The 13,911-nt window shown below is 43.3% G+C and overlaps 1 protein-coding gene across 1 annotated transcript in view; it reads right to left on the bottom strand.

Moving 5' to 3' along the window:
- The window catches only part of LOC144507517 (protein piccolo-like), a 351,797-nt gene that overhangs the window by 99,005 nt on the left and 238,881 nt on the right, over positions 1-13,911 (bottom strand). The window contains exons 17-18 of the mRNA XM_078234644.1: positions 7,493-7,687; positions 6,266-6,271 (exon numbers count right to left, since the gene is read on the bottom strand). Of these exons, the coding sequence (XP_078090770.1) occupies positions 6,266-6,271; positions 7,493-7,687 (201 nt within the window). The remainder of the gene's footprint in view (positions 1-6,265; positions 6,272-7,492; positions 7,688-13,911) is intronic.

Genomic DNA, 13,911 nt, shown 5'->3' with positions numbered 1-13,911 from the left:
GATTGGGGAAACTGGGGTTGTTCTCCTTGGAAAGACGGAGGATGAGGGGAGACTTAATAGAGGTGTATAAAATTATGAAAGGCATAGATAGGGTGAACGGTGGGAAGCTTTTCCCCGGGTCAGTGGTGACGTTCACGAGGGGTCATAGGTTCAAGGTGAAGGGGGGGAGGTTTAACACAGATATCAGAAGGACATATTTTACACAGAGGGTCGTGGGGGCCTGGAATGGGTTGCCGGGCAAGGTGGTGGAGGCGGACACACTGGGAACGTTTAAGACTTATCTAGACAGCTATATGAATGGAGTGGGAATGGAGGGATACAAAAGAGTGGTCTAGTTTGGACCAGGGAGCGGCGCGGGCTAATTGTTCTTTGTTTCTCGTTTCAAGGCTTCATTCTATGATCATCTTGCTGGTGCCAGTACAGAGCGAGACTGCGGATAGTTGGGAACCTGTCTCGGGGGCAGGGAATTCATATGGTGTTCGTGGAAGTGGAAATGAATAGGGTTGGGAAGCATTTTCCGATCAGGGCCAGTGTGATCTCCTGGACTCGTTTCGATCGCCTCAGGGGGTCGGAGAGGAATTTCCCAGATTTTTTTTTCCCCATATTGGCCCTGGGGTTTTCACTCTGGGTTTTCGCCTCTCCCTGGAGATCACATGGTCTGGAATGGGGGGGTAGGGGTGAGTTAATAGGTTGTGATGAACAAAGCATCATAGCTGTGAGGGACAGCTCGGGGATAGGATATTAGTATGTAGATAGGCTGGAAAATTGGGCGGGGATCCTGGATTCAGGATTCAATCCTGGACCGGGGAGCGGCGCAGGCTTGGAGGGCCGAAGGGCCTGTTCCTGTGCTGTATTGTTCTTTGTTCTTTGTTGACACCAAAACTGCACACAATATTCCAGGTGTGGCCTCACAAACGCCCTGTATACAATTGCAGCAAAACATCCCTATCCCTATACTCAGATCCTCTCGCTATAAAGGCCAACATACCATTTGCCTTCTTTACTGCCTGCTGTACCTGCGCGCTTACTTTCAATGAGGACACCAAGGTCTCACCTTGCTCAATTTACTCCCATTCAAATAATAATCTGCCTTCCTATTATTGCTACCAAAGTGGATAACCTCTCATTTATCCACATTATACTACACCTGCCATGCAGATGCCCACACACTCAGTCTGTCCAAATCACGCTGAAGCATCTCTGCATCCTCCTCACAGCTCACCCTCCCACCCAACTTTGTGCCATCTGCAAATTTGGAGATAATACATTTTCTCTCACCCAAATCATTAATATACACTGTGAATAGCTGAGGTCCCAGCACTAATCCCTGTGGTATCCCACTAGTCACTGCCTGCCATTCGGAAAAATACCCATTTATTCCTATTCTTTGTTTCCTTTCTGCCAAGCATCGAGTCAGAGAGGTTCACAGCATGGCAAGGCCTTTCAGACGTTGCTGTTGGGGGCAGGGGAGCATAACAGAACTCAATTCTGCTGGCCCGACTGTAGATACGGGACTGGGAAGTTCAAGTAAGGTTATTCTGGGTCAACTTCTGCAGCTGTTCTACATTCAGCAACTTGTGGCTGGGAAAGTTTTGAGGAACTGATGCCTTCTCCTGAAGGCTCAGCCAAACAAATACCTGTTGAGAGTGGGTGTGGATTTCACCACGGGCCTTAGAACACCCAGAACAATCAGGCAATTAATCCCAAAGAGAATGTATTATTTTACATGGATAACTTGATAATTCCTTTTTAAAGTCTTGTCGTCACAGACCCGGCCAATTTATGTTCGCTGCAGTAATAGCTTGAAGTGGGTCTGGACTACTTTGACACAAAAACAGAAAATGCTGGAAAATCTCAGCAGGTCTGACAGTGTCTGTGGAAAACCAATGCTTCGAGTCTAGCTGACCCTTTGTCAGAGCTTTTATCCGGCCTACTTTGATTTATTTGGAAGTTTATATTCTGGAGGCTTCATCGACATCAATTCCTTGCCATTTTTCCATTTCTCCAATCCTGAAATGACCTGTTCCTGTTTTCTTGCCCTTTCTCTTTAAGGTGTTGCAGGCCTGTACTTAATGGCTGCTCCCCAGATATTTTACCCTCTTAAATGTTTAGCTGCCAATAAACAGCATGGCTTGTGCCAGTATATCATTTGTTCAACACTAATGGAGTCCAATCATCAAAATTGATTGAGTCTGTTGCCTTCTTGATCTGCACTTTGCACCAAAATAAATATCTCATTAATTAAAGCAACATGGAAGATGTCTCTCTTTGTGAAATCCATTTGCTTTGTCACAGTAAACCGACTTCATACTGACATACCAAGCTTCAGAGAGACATTTCACTCAGTGATTTCTTGCAAACATGGCAAGTTATAAATAGATACAATTTATTTTCACATATTAATCGGCATTTTTCTGAAATTACTGGAATGAAAGTAAAATTATGCAGATGAACTAAACTTTGTTTAAAAGTAACACAAAGTGAACGAGGTGTGAGACAATTCACAAAACCAGTGGCACACTGAAGAGATTGGTGGGAAAATCTCAATCCCATCTGACCATCAAGGTCAGATTACTTGGTATGATGTGGAATTGCCGGTGTTGGACTGGGGCAGGCACAATAAGTAGTCTCACAACATCAGGTTAAAGTCCAACCAAAGTGCTACCAAATAAACTTGTTGGACTTTAACCTGCTGTTGTGAGACTACTTACTGAGATTACTCGGGATACCACAGAATGTAAGAGATAATCAACAAAGACAAAACAGTGGTGGGCAAATCAAAGGCAGGGGACTCCATATCAGGTTATACTTTCACATTTCATTGTAGTTAATGAAGTAATGGCAAATATCACAAAGCTATCTGCTGTAAACCATTTCACCTCTTTGTCAGAATAGAGGAGACTGGAGCAGTAAATGGTAGGAGAAAACAATCTGAAATATGTTGACAAGTCATCACCAACATAACATCTGCAATTTCATCTCTAGTTTAGGGGAGATTGTTGAAGTAAGATGAATGTTTTAAATCAACAATTCAATTCAACTCAATTCAGAAATACTGACAATTCATTGCCACCTGCCAGGTAATGCAGAGAATGATAAAAATGGTGAATACTGTTGATCTCCTTACCTCCTTCAGGCTTGGGTGATCCTTCCGACATCACCTTCCTTATGGCAAGCTGGCTTTGGTCTTTGTTCTCATTTGCTAGTGAAGGCAGATTGTCAGACTGAGTTCTTTGAATAGGGACGCCTGCAATGCTGTGTCTGTGCTTCTTGGCATGATTCTGAGCCTGACCGCTTTTATGTGCTGTGGCAGTGTGGGTGAAATGGAAACCCAGAGTATGTATCCTCAGATGGAACCAGCTTAAGTGTTTTTCATGCAAACAGAAGTGTTCTATTTAAATAAGTTGTGTAAACACCAAAAAGAGACACATCATGCAAAGCATTAAGGAGTCAAAACTGGCCAGTTCCTTTGCCAAGACTTGATTACACTTAATTTGGCCAAAAATTACTGTGATGTGGAAAGTTGACCACAAGAATCCCACAGACAGAATTCAGAGCTGTAAACAATAATACAGTCAAAAAGCATTCTTAAAAACTCTGGTGGAATGGAACCTTATTTTTCTATGAACTCAGTCTGTAGGTCCTGTAATTAAGTGTATTATAGAGCATAATGATGATCTGATTTTAATGATGACTCCTGTGCAGTAGAAGTGGAGTTTTTAAACTACTGATGATATCTGTACATGTAATGAATTAATTATACAATGCTAACCTGCAAGCGGTATAATGAATAAAAACAGATAATTTAATGCTGTGAATCTGTTATTAAGGATCATGTTTGAATAGTGGGATCCATATTTTCATCATATGAATTCCATTCTACAACTGGCCATAATAATAGGAAAGCGTACACCCGGCCTGCCTTGTTTTAGAATGCAGCTGTGCTTTTCTCGATTTATACATAAACATGAAGCATAATAAACACGATTTGGATGAACAAATAATCACAGAGATATAACGATACATTTCAGTGGAATGATATGTTAAGCTTTGGTTTTTTTTTGTGGAGCAATGTAATTAACAGTGTTGGGGTCTGCACCATCACTAAGACCCCCCATTGCCAACATTCCACTTCCCCACCTCATCTCATTGCTACACCCATTCCATTTGTTATCTTGAACCTGATTGTCCTAATGTGTTCATGGCCGGCCTCACATTCACAACACCCTGTTCGCCCATCACCTCTGTGCTTGATTGACTCTCAGATAGGAAACATTTTGATTTTAAAATTCTCATCCTCATTTTGAAATCCTTCCATGGCCTCAACGCTCCCTATCTCTGTAACCTCCTCCATCCCCTACACCCCTCCCTGTCTCTGAAACCTCCTCCAGCCCCACACTCCTCCCTATTTCTGTAACCTCCTCCAGCCCCACACTCCTCCCTATTTCTGTAACCTCCTCCAGCCCTTACACCCCTCCCTATCTCTGTAACCTCCACCAGCCCCACACCCCTCCCTATCTCTGTAACCTCCACCAGCCCCACACCCCTCCCTATCTCTGTAACCTCCTCCAGCCCCCCACAATCCTCCCTATCTCTGCAATCTCCTCCAGCCCCTCTCACAATCCTCCCTATCTCTGTAACCTCCTCCAGCCCCCCACAACCCTCCTTATTTCTGTAACCTCCTCCAGCCCTTACACCCCTCCCGATCTCCGTAACCTCCTCCACCCCGACAACCCTCCCTATCTCTGTAATCTCCTCCAGCCCCTACACCCCTCCCTATCTCCGTAACCTCCTCCACCCCCACAACCCTCCCTATCTCTGTAATCTCCTCCAGCCCCTACACCCCTCCCTAGCTCTGTAACCTCCTCCAGCCCCAACAACCCTCCCTATCTCTGTAATTTCCTCCTGCCCCCCCCCACAACCCTCACTATCTCTGTAATCTCCTCCATCCCCTACACTCCCTCCCTATCTCTGTAACCTTCTCCAGCACCTATACCCCTTCCTATCTCTGTAACCTCCTCCAGCCCCTACACCCTTTCCATCTCTGTAACCACCTCCAGCCCCAACACCCCTCCCTATCTCTGTAACCTCCTCCAGCCCCACAAACCTCCCTATCTCTGTAACCTCCTCCAGCCCCCCACAACCCTCCCTATCTCTGTAACCTCCTCCAGCCCCACAAACCTCCCTATCTCTGTAACCTCCTCCAGCCCCACAAACCTCCCTATCTCTGCAACCTCCTCCAGCCCCACAACCCTCCCTATCTCTGTAACCTCCTCCAGCCCCACAAACCTCCCTATCTCTGTAACCTCCTCCAGCCCCCCACAACCCTCCCTATCTCTGTAACCTCCTCCAGCCCCACAAACCTCCCTATCTCTGTAACCTCCTCCAGCCCCACAAACCTCCCTATCTCTGCAACCTCCTCCAGCCTCACAACCCTCTAAATTATCTGCACCTCTCTAACTCCGTTCACTGGAGCATTCCTGATCTTAATTGCTCCCTCATTGTTGGCCAGGCTCTGAAATGCCCTCCCCATGCCTCATCTACTCACCTCGCTTTTCCTTACAGTAATCATTGAAACATATCTCTTTGGCTAAATATTTGGTCATACAAAGAACAAACAAAGAACAAAGAACAGTACAGCACAGGAAACAGGCCCTTCGGCCCTTCAAGTCTGTGCCGCTCCTTGGTCCAACTAGACCAATCGTTTGTATCCCTCCATTTCCAGGCTGCTCATGTGACTATCCAGGTAAGTCTTAAACGATGTCAGCGTGCCTGCCTCCACCACCCTACTTGGCAGCGTATTCCAGGCCCCCATCACCCTCTGTGTAAAAAATGTCCCTCTGATATCTGAGTTATACTTCGCCCCTCTCAGCTTGAGCCCGTGACCCCTCATGATCGTCACCTCCGACCTGGGAAAAAGCTTCCCACTGTTCACCCTATCTATATCCTTCATAATCTTGTATACCTCTATTAGATCTCCCCTCATTCTCCGTCTTTCCAAGGAGAATAACCCCAGTCTACCCAATCTCTCCTCATAGCTAAGACCCTCCATACCAGGCAACATCCTGGTAAACCTTCTCTGCACTCTCTCCCAATATTAAGTGTCTGTGTGTCCTACCTTGCTTTCTAATGCTCCTGTGAAGCACTTTGGGATGCCTTATTACATTAATGGCGCTATATAATTGCAAATTGTTGTTATCCACAGTATTATTTTTTAAATAGATTTGTGTTGCATTGGTCATACATACACAAGGTACTGCAGAACGTTTCGCTAATCCTACATTTACTGATAATGCACACCATCATGCATGTTCTGTTAGTTTTGTCTTTTTCTTCCAGCACTAACGGACTGGAGCCAAAACTGTGGAAGCTCTGCTTTGACATAGAATAACTTATAATATCCACAATTAATTTAAGAAACTAGGTTCATATCACACACAGCCTAAAAAAAAGCTTAGGCTTGTTTTCTGAACGAGATTTTTAAACAAAAAAAGACAAATTGGTCATTTTTCCTCGAGATTTGTTTCCAAGATGAATTATAGAATTTAATTAAAAGTGCTTTTATGAACAGACCAACTGGATCACTCCAACTGTATCAAGAAGGTCTGTTTTATTTGGCAGGGAATTAGCCAATTAAGTCAAATGCACAGCTGTAAGTATTATGTAAGGTGAACTGTTGCTTTTATTAAGATTTATCTTTTAAGGTACTGTCAACCCATTCACCTTTCCATCACACACTGCAAATTCTCAAAGCTCTGCATAATTTGTGCTTATTTGAGTTTGATCTGTATGAGCTAAACTTTTAAAACTAATTTAAAAATGCTTTTAATGATTATTATACATGCCATCCCATGTAATTATAGGATGTGGGTTCATGTGTACAGTTGCCAGCACAGGATCTTCTGGTCCTCTGTGGTAACAGGAAATAAGAGAGAGAGAGAGCAACTTCAGTGTAAGAATCATGGGCAGTTCTTGGCCACCCCTTTGCTCAGAATGTCACTTCCAGTGGTCTGGTAGCAGGTCACCTGATTAGCATGTGACTGGAAACATTCAAGGGCAAGGAGAAAATAACATGATTAAAATTAAGCTAAGGGGGTGCATTAACCAAAAGAATGACTAACAGATATGATCGTGATGACCAACAAAAGCAATGAAACATTGGTGTATAGGTTTGTGTTACCCACATGGTATTTAGTTCAAATCCAGAGAGACACAACATATTGTGTGGGTGAAGGGGCTCACGGTACAGGAACAGCCAGTTTCACTGCCTTATCCCAAATTAAAATCACCGTTATAGGAAAGTGATCAGTGATATATAAATACAACAACACAAAGAGGGGCCGACTACGTACAGTGAGCAAATGGTGCAAACAGTGAGAGAGAACGGAAGAAAACTGGAGTGAGAGAGATTCGGAAAGTTAAGGGAGCGAAGACAAAAGGCAACAGATGAACGTTAAGCTGCCATGCTGAGGAAGTTATTGGCGTCGTTTACTTGGCTGCAGTCTGAGCTGCTGCACGGCTGCTTCCGCTGCAGCAATGGCTGCCCCAGCATCTTCCAGGTGGGTCTGAGTCACACTGCTTTTGCTTTGACTTCGAGATGGTCCATGAGAACGTAAATGTCCTTCTGAAGATGATTTTGAGCTCACGGGACTGCTCTGGGATTTCTCAATGGTGGCTACATGCATCTCTGGGAAAACAAACATTGGTGATCAGATAATTCAGCTGTTAGTTATTTCAAACCATTTATTTTCTGCTTTCCAGTCATCACACAGTTCATCCCTGACAGTAACTAGAGTTAACGTTACTCTCAAACAGAAATATGAAAGTGGTCTGTGAGATGGGCCTTTCTCCAGTACATCTGCCTTCTTTACAGGGAAAAGCAGTTCATGATTTCAGACTCAAAGCATCACTCAGGTCAAACAGACATCAGGGAATAGATCTGTGGCTTCACTCTCTGGGCAGTAAGTTAGTGAAGCAGATCTATCCTTTGTCTGATATTTATGAAATCCCCATCAACATGCAAAGATTGTAAGCTTCTAATGCCAATAAATCTTGGTGCTCAGATTGAGGATTCATCCAGCTAAGGTCAGATTTTAGACACAAAAAATTCAAACAGGTCAAATCAATAATTAAGGAACAGTAAGCACCATTGGACCAGAGCTCTGAGGTTCAATTGCTAATTCTCAAAGATTACATGCAACCTGTGCATCACCATTCAACCATGTTATATATTTAAGTGGTTGCATGATTGCTTTGAGTGCCAGCCTTTTTACAGGCTCCTGTTTAGTTTCATTTTTCACTGGGTACCAGCAACAGCTCCTGCAATAAACATCTTGTTGTTACTTTGACTCTCTGTGTGCAAACCACATCTTTTATTTTTGTTTAAAGCCCACAACGCTGAACATAAATAGCAAATTACAAAAAGAAAACTGGTGATGAGTGGGAGGATGTTTAATTGAGAAAAGGTCCAAAGTAGAACAAAGAATGCAATGCGTCCTCACATATCAAATATCAGAAGACTGGGGAAAACTAACAGAATTAAAAACTGAAGTGTCAGCAAAGGAAGACCAGGTAAGAGAAAGAATGGGAAAAAAATTGTATTTCTTAAAGATTGGGTAGACTCCTCTAAGTTGCAGGGTCCACACATGTATCGTAGTGTGTAGCAGCAGAACGGAAGACTTACTGCACAAAAACGATGGAAGTTCTCTGTGGGATTTTAAAAGAGGGTCTTTTCCCAATAAGAGAAGACTGAGGTTCCAGACATCTGGAATATTTAACAAAGAAGGGATGCATTGCTGTCTGTGGGTAATTTGAAAAGAAAATACATCAAGTCAACAGTATCTAGGGCAAAAAAAGGAGTACTGGGACGACAATAACGAATTATATATAGAAGCAAACTCAAGTTGCTGTGCCTGCAAGAGAAATGCTGGATCAATTAAGATCCATGTGTCCTTTCAATGAAGAAAATGAATCATGGAGTTCGTATGCAGAGCATTTTCTGTACTTTGTACAAGCGAATAAGGTTGCAGATGAGTTACTCATACCAGCTTTTCTTAGTAAAATAGGAAGTAAAATCTTCAATTTGATCCAAAATTTGGTTCATCAACAAGGCCAGGAACCAAAATTTATAATGACTTGACAAAGATTCTTGAAGAGCATTACTCTCCAAAGCCATAGATCATCACAGAACGGTTCAGGTTCCACTGATGGAATAGAATGGATTGCAAAAGCATTGCTCAGAAGGCTGGCACAACACTGAGATGGTGAATCATTCGAAGATCATCTAGTTTGTGGACTCCAAAATGAGGCTATCCAAAGAAGATTGCTTCCTGAAGTTAAAAGACAGCAGTAGAAATCACAGTGTTGATGAACTGGCTGCTAAAAAAGCCTCATAATTTGGTGCAGGAATGAATATCCACAAGTTGGGAACTGCCCATAGGAAAATAAAACAGCAACAAGCATGTCACAGATGTGGCAACAGGTCCATTCAGAGAATGAATGCTGGAGCAAGAATAGTCAATGCAAGAATTGTGGCAAAATGGATCACATAGCAAGAGCTAGATGGGTGAGACCATCGAGAAGAATATTCAGGAGAAGAATCTGGTACCTTCAACAAGAAGAACACGTTGCGTTCTATGAAATGAATTTACAACTGTGAAGAATCGAACGTCCATAAACATGATGAAGAGTTCCAACTGAATGTCTTATCCATGCAGGACAAATCACATAGATTCTGAGTAAAGACAAAGTTCAGAGGACAACTTTGTATTGGAGGTGTTGGCAGCCTTAAAAGTGGATAAATCTCTAGGTCCAGATGAACTGTGCCCCAGGCTGCTGTGGGAGGCAAGGGAGGAGATTGCAGGGGCTCTGACCCAAATTTTCAATTCCTGTCTGGCCATGGGGTAAACACAGTAAGATGTCTCACAACACCAGGTTAAAGTCCAACAGGTTTATTTGGTAGCACAAGCCACAAGCTTTTGGAGCACTGCCCCTTCATCAGGTGAGTGGGAGTTCTGTTCACAAACAGGGCATATAAAGACACAAACTCAATTTACAAAATAATGGTTGGAATGCGAGTCTTTACAGGTAATCAAGTCTTAAAGGTACAGACAATGTGAGTGGAGAGAGCGTTAAGCACAGGTTAAAGAGATGTGTATTGTCTCCAGACGGGACAGTTAATGAGATTTTGCAAGTCCAGGCAAGTCGTGGGGGTCTCACTAGGTCTCACTAAATCTCACTAACTGTCCTGGCTAGAGACTAAACACATCTCTTTAACCTGTGCTTAACCCTCTCTCCACTCACATTGCCTGTACCTTTAAGACTTGATCACCTGTAAAGACTCACATTCCTGTAAACTGAGTTTGTAAATTGAGTTTGTATCTAAATATGCCCTGTTTGTGAACAGAACTCCCACTCACCCTGATGAAGGGGCAGTGCTCCGAAAGCTTGTGGATGTGCTACCAAATAAACCTGTTGGACTTTAACCTGGTGATGTGAAACTTCTTACTGTGCTTACCCCAGTCCAACACCGGCATCTCCACATCATGGGGGAGACACCAGATGTCTGGAGAACAGCTAATGTGGTTCCGCTATTTAAGAAGGGTTTTGGAGAAAAACCAGGGAACTACAGACCAATGAGTCTCATGTCAGTGGTTGGGAAACTATTGGAGAAACTTCTGAAGTAGAGCATCTCTCTCCATTGGAAAGTCAAAGCTTGATCAGGGATAGTCAGCATGGCTTCATCAGAGGGAGGTCATGCCTAACAAATCTGATTGAATTTTTTGAGGAGGTGCCCAAGTGTGTAGATAAGGGTCGTGCAGTCGATGTAGTTTATATGGATTTCAGCAAAGCCTTTGACAAGGTCCTACATGGGAGACTTGTAAAGAAGATAAATTCACATGGGATACAGGGTAATTTGACAAAGTGGATTCAAAATTGGCTCAGTTGTAGGAGACAGAGGGTGATCGAAGGCTGCTTTAGGCTACTTTAGTGACTGGAAGCCAGTGTCCAGAGACATAACACAGGGATCCGTGTTGAGTCCCCTATTTTTATGTCATTTATATAAGCGACATAGATAACTATGTGGGAGGTTGGATTAGTAGGTTTGTGAGTGACACAAAGATTGGCCGGGTGGTTAACTGTGAGGCGGAGTGTCTTGGGCTACAAGAAGATATTGACGGAATAGTCAAATGGGCAGATAAGTGGCAGATGGAATTTAACCCTGAAAAGTATGAAGTGATACACTTTGGAAGGAGTAATTTGACAAGAAAGTACTCAATGAATGGATTGACATGAGGAAGTTCTGTGAAACAAAGGGACTTTGGCATGTTTGTCCACCGATCTCTGTAGACAGGAGGGCATGTTAGTAGGGTGGTGAAAAAGGCATACGGGACACTTTCCTTTATCAATTGAGGCATAGATTACAAAAGCAGGGATGTCATTTTGGAGTTGTATAGAACTTTGGTGAGGCCACAGCTGGAGTATTGTGTGCAGTTCTGGTCACCGCAGTCCGAAAGACGCGCTGGTTAGGTGCATTGGCCTGCTAAATTGGTTGGTAAATTGATGGAAAAGGTCCTTAGGGATGGGATTTACGACCATTTAGAAAGATGCAGATTAATCCGGGATAGTCAGCACGGATTCGTGAAGGGCAAGTCGTGCCTCACAAATTTGATTGAATTTTTTGAGGAGGTAACCAAGTGTGTTGATGAAGGTAGGGCAGTTGATGTCATATACATGGATTTTAGTAAGGCGTTTGATAAGGTCCCCCATGGTCGGCTTATGATGAAAGTAAGGAGGTGTGGGATAGAGGGAAAGTTGGCCGATTGGATAGGTAACTGGCTATCTGATCGAAGACAGAGGGTGGTGGTGGATGGAAAATTTTCAGACTGGAGGCAGGTTGCTAGCGGAGTGCCACAGGGATCAGTGCTTGGTCCTCTGCTCTTTGTGATTTTTATTAATGATTTAGAGGAGGGGGCTGAAGGGTGGATCAGTAAATTTGCTGATGACACCAAAATTGGTGGAGTAGTGGATGAGGTGGAGGGCGTTTGTAGGCTGCAAAGAGACACAGATAGGATGCAAAGCTGGGCTGAAAAATGGCAAATGGAGTTTAACCCTGATAAATGTGAGGTGATTCATTTTGGTAGGACTAATTTAAATGTGGATTACAGGGTCAAAGGTAGGGTTCTGAAGACTGTGGAGGAACAGAGAGATCTTGGGGTCCATATCCACAGATCTCTAAAGGTTGCCACTCAAGTGGATAGAGCTGTGAAGAAGGCCTAGAGTGTGTTAGCTTTTATTAACAGGGGGTTGGAGTTTAAGAGCCGTGGGGTTATGCTGCAACTGTACAGGACCTTGGTGAGACCACATTTGGAATATTGTGTGCAGTTCTGGTCACCTCACTATAAGAAGGATGTGGAAGCGCTGGAAAGAGTGCAGAGGAGATTTACCAGGATGCTGCCTGGTTTGGAGGGTAGGTCTTTTGAGGAAAGGTTGAGGGAGTTAGGGCTGTTCTCTCTGGAGCGGAGGAGGCTGAGGGGAGACTTAATAGAGGTTTATAAAATGATGAAGGGGATAGATAGAGTGAACGTTCAAAGACTATTTCCTCGGGTGGATGGAGCTATTACAAGGGGGCATAACTATAGGGTTCATGGTGGGAGATACAGGAAGGATATCAGAGCTAGGTTCTTTACGCAGAGAGTGGTTGGTGTGTGGAATGGACTGCCTGCAGTGATAGTGGAGTCAGACACTTTAGGAACATTTAAGCGGTTATTGGATAGGCACATGGAGCACACCAGGATGATAGGGAGTGGGATAGCTTGATCTTGGTTTCAGATAAAGCTCGGCACAACATCGTGGGCCGAAGGGCCTGTTCTGTGCTGTACTGTTCTATGTTCTCTGTAAATTCTCCCTCAGTGTACCCGAACAGGCGCCGGAGTGTGGCAACTAGGGGATTTTCACAGTAACGCAGTGCAGTGTTAATGTAAAGTTACTTCTGAAAACATGTTACTCAAATTATCTAGTCAGACGATACCAATTGGCTGAAAGATCTCTGAGGCTCTTGCGACTATGTACGGGATTCTCTAATCTTGTTTGTTCCTGCCCTGCCGGTGAGTGTGGGGAATTTGGCGCTCAGCCAAAACTGCATTTACTGCAGCAGCTCCGAGGATCTCCGGGACGGGCAAGGTCAGAGGTTTCCTGCACAAACATTTGGTTACCATGGCAACTCAGAGCCAATTGCTTGGCCCCAAAACCCAAAATTGTATCTCAGAATCTTGTTTATTGCAATATTACATTTAAGACTGAAAACATTTAAAAACATGAAGGTAACTATTTCTGTCTCAGCTTGTCTTCCATTTCCCTAACAATGCTGGAACCACAAAGCATTTTCTTCGTTCTGGAATGAGGGTGCACCTCATTGGATAGGGATGCACTTTCACCTATTGGCCAGTAATCCTCCTAATTATTTTTGATAACAAATGAAAGAGAACAACTCATTCTCCTCTGAAATGGCATCAAATATATATCCATGAGATAACCAGAAGTATCATCAAAGAAAGAACTGCATTAACACTTCACAGTGTTATGGCATGGCAAATAGTAAATGTCCAGCTGTCCAAATCCCAAAGGAGGACCTGAAAGACACTGCCAAAGTGGTTTCCAATTTGTATATTATGAAGAGGTATCTGAAGTCAAGACAAGTAACCCTCAGACTACTTGTGTTAATTTTAAATATTAAATTTAAACATTAATTAATGTAAAGAAAAAATAAAATAATAGATAAAGACACAAGAAAATCTTTGCACAGTTTAAAGTTCGACCAACATTTCCCACAAGACATTGGCTTAAATAAGCTCAGAGGCAGAGTTCATCTTTAAGACAATCGTCCTTATAGATTTTCTAATCTCTAAACTT

Source organism: Mustelus asterias, chromosome 19 (genome assembly GCF_964213995.1).
Source record: "Mustelus asterias chromosome 19, sMusAst1.hap1.1, whole genome shotgun sequence".
Classification (NCBI taxonomy): Eukaryota; Metazoa; Chordata; class Chondrichthyes; order Carcharhiniformes; family Triakidae; genus Mustelus; species Mustelus asterias.
Note: the sequence above shows the minus strand (reverse complement) of the source record. Positions and strands in the feature narration are given on the sequence as shown.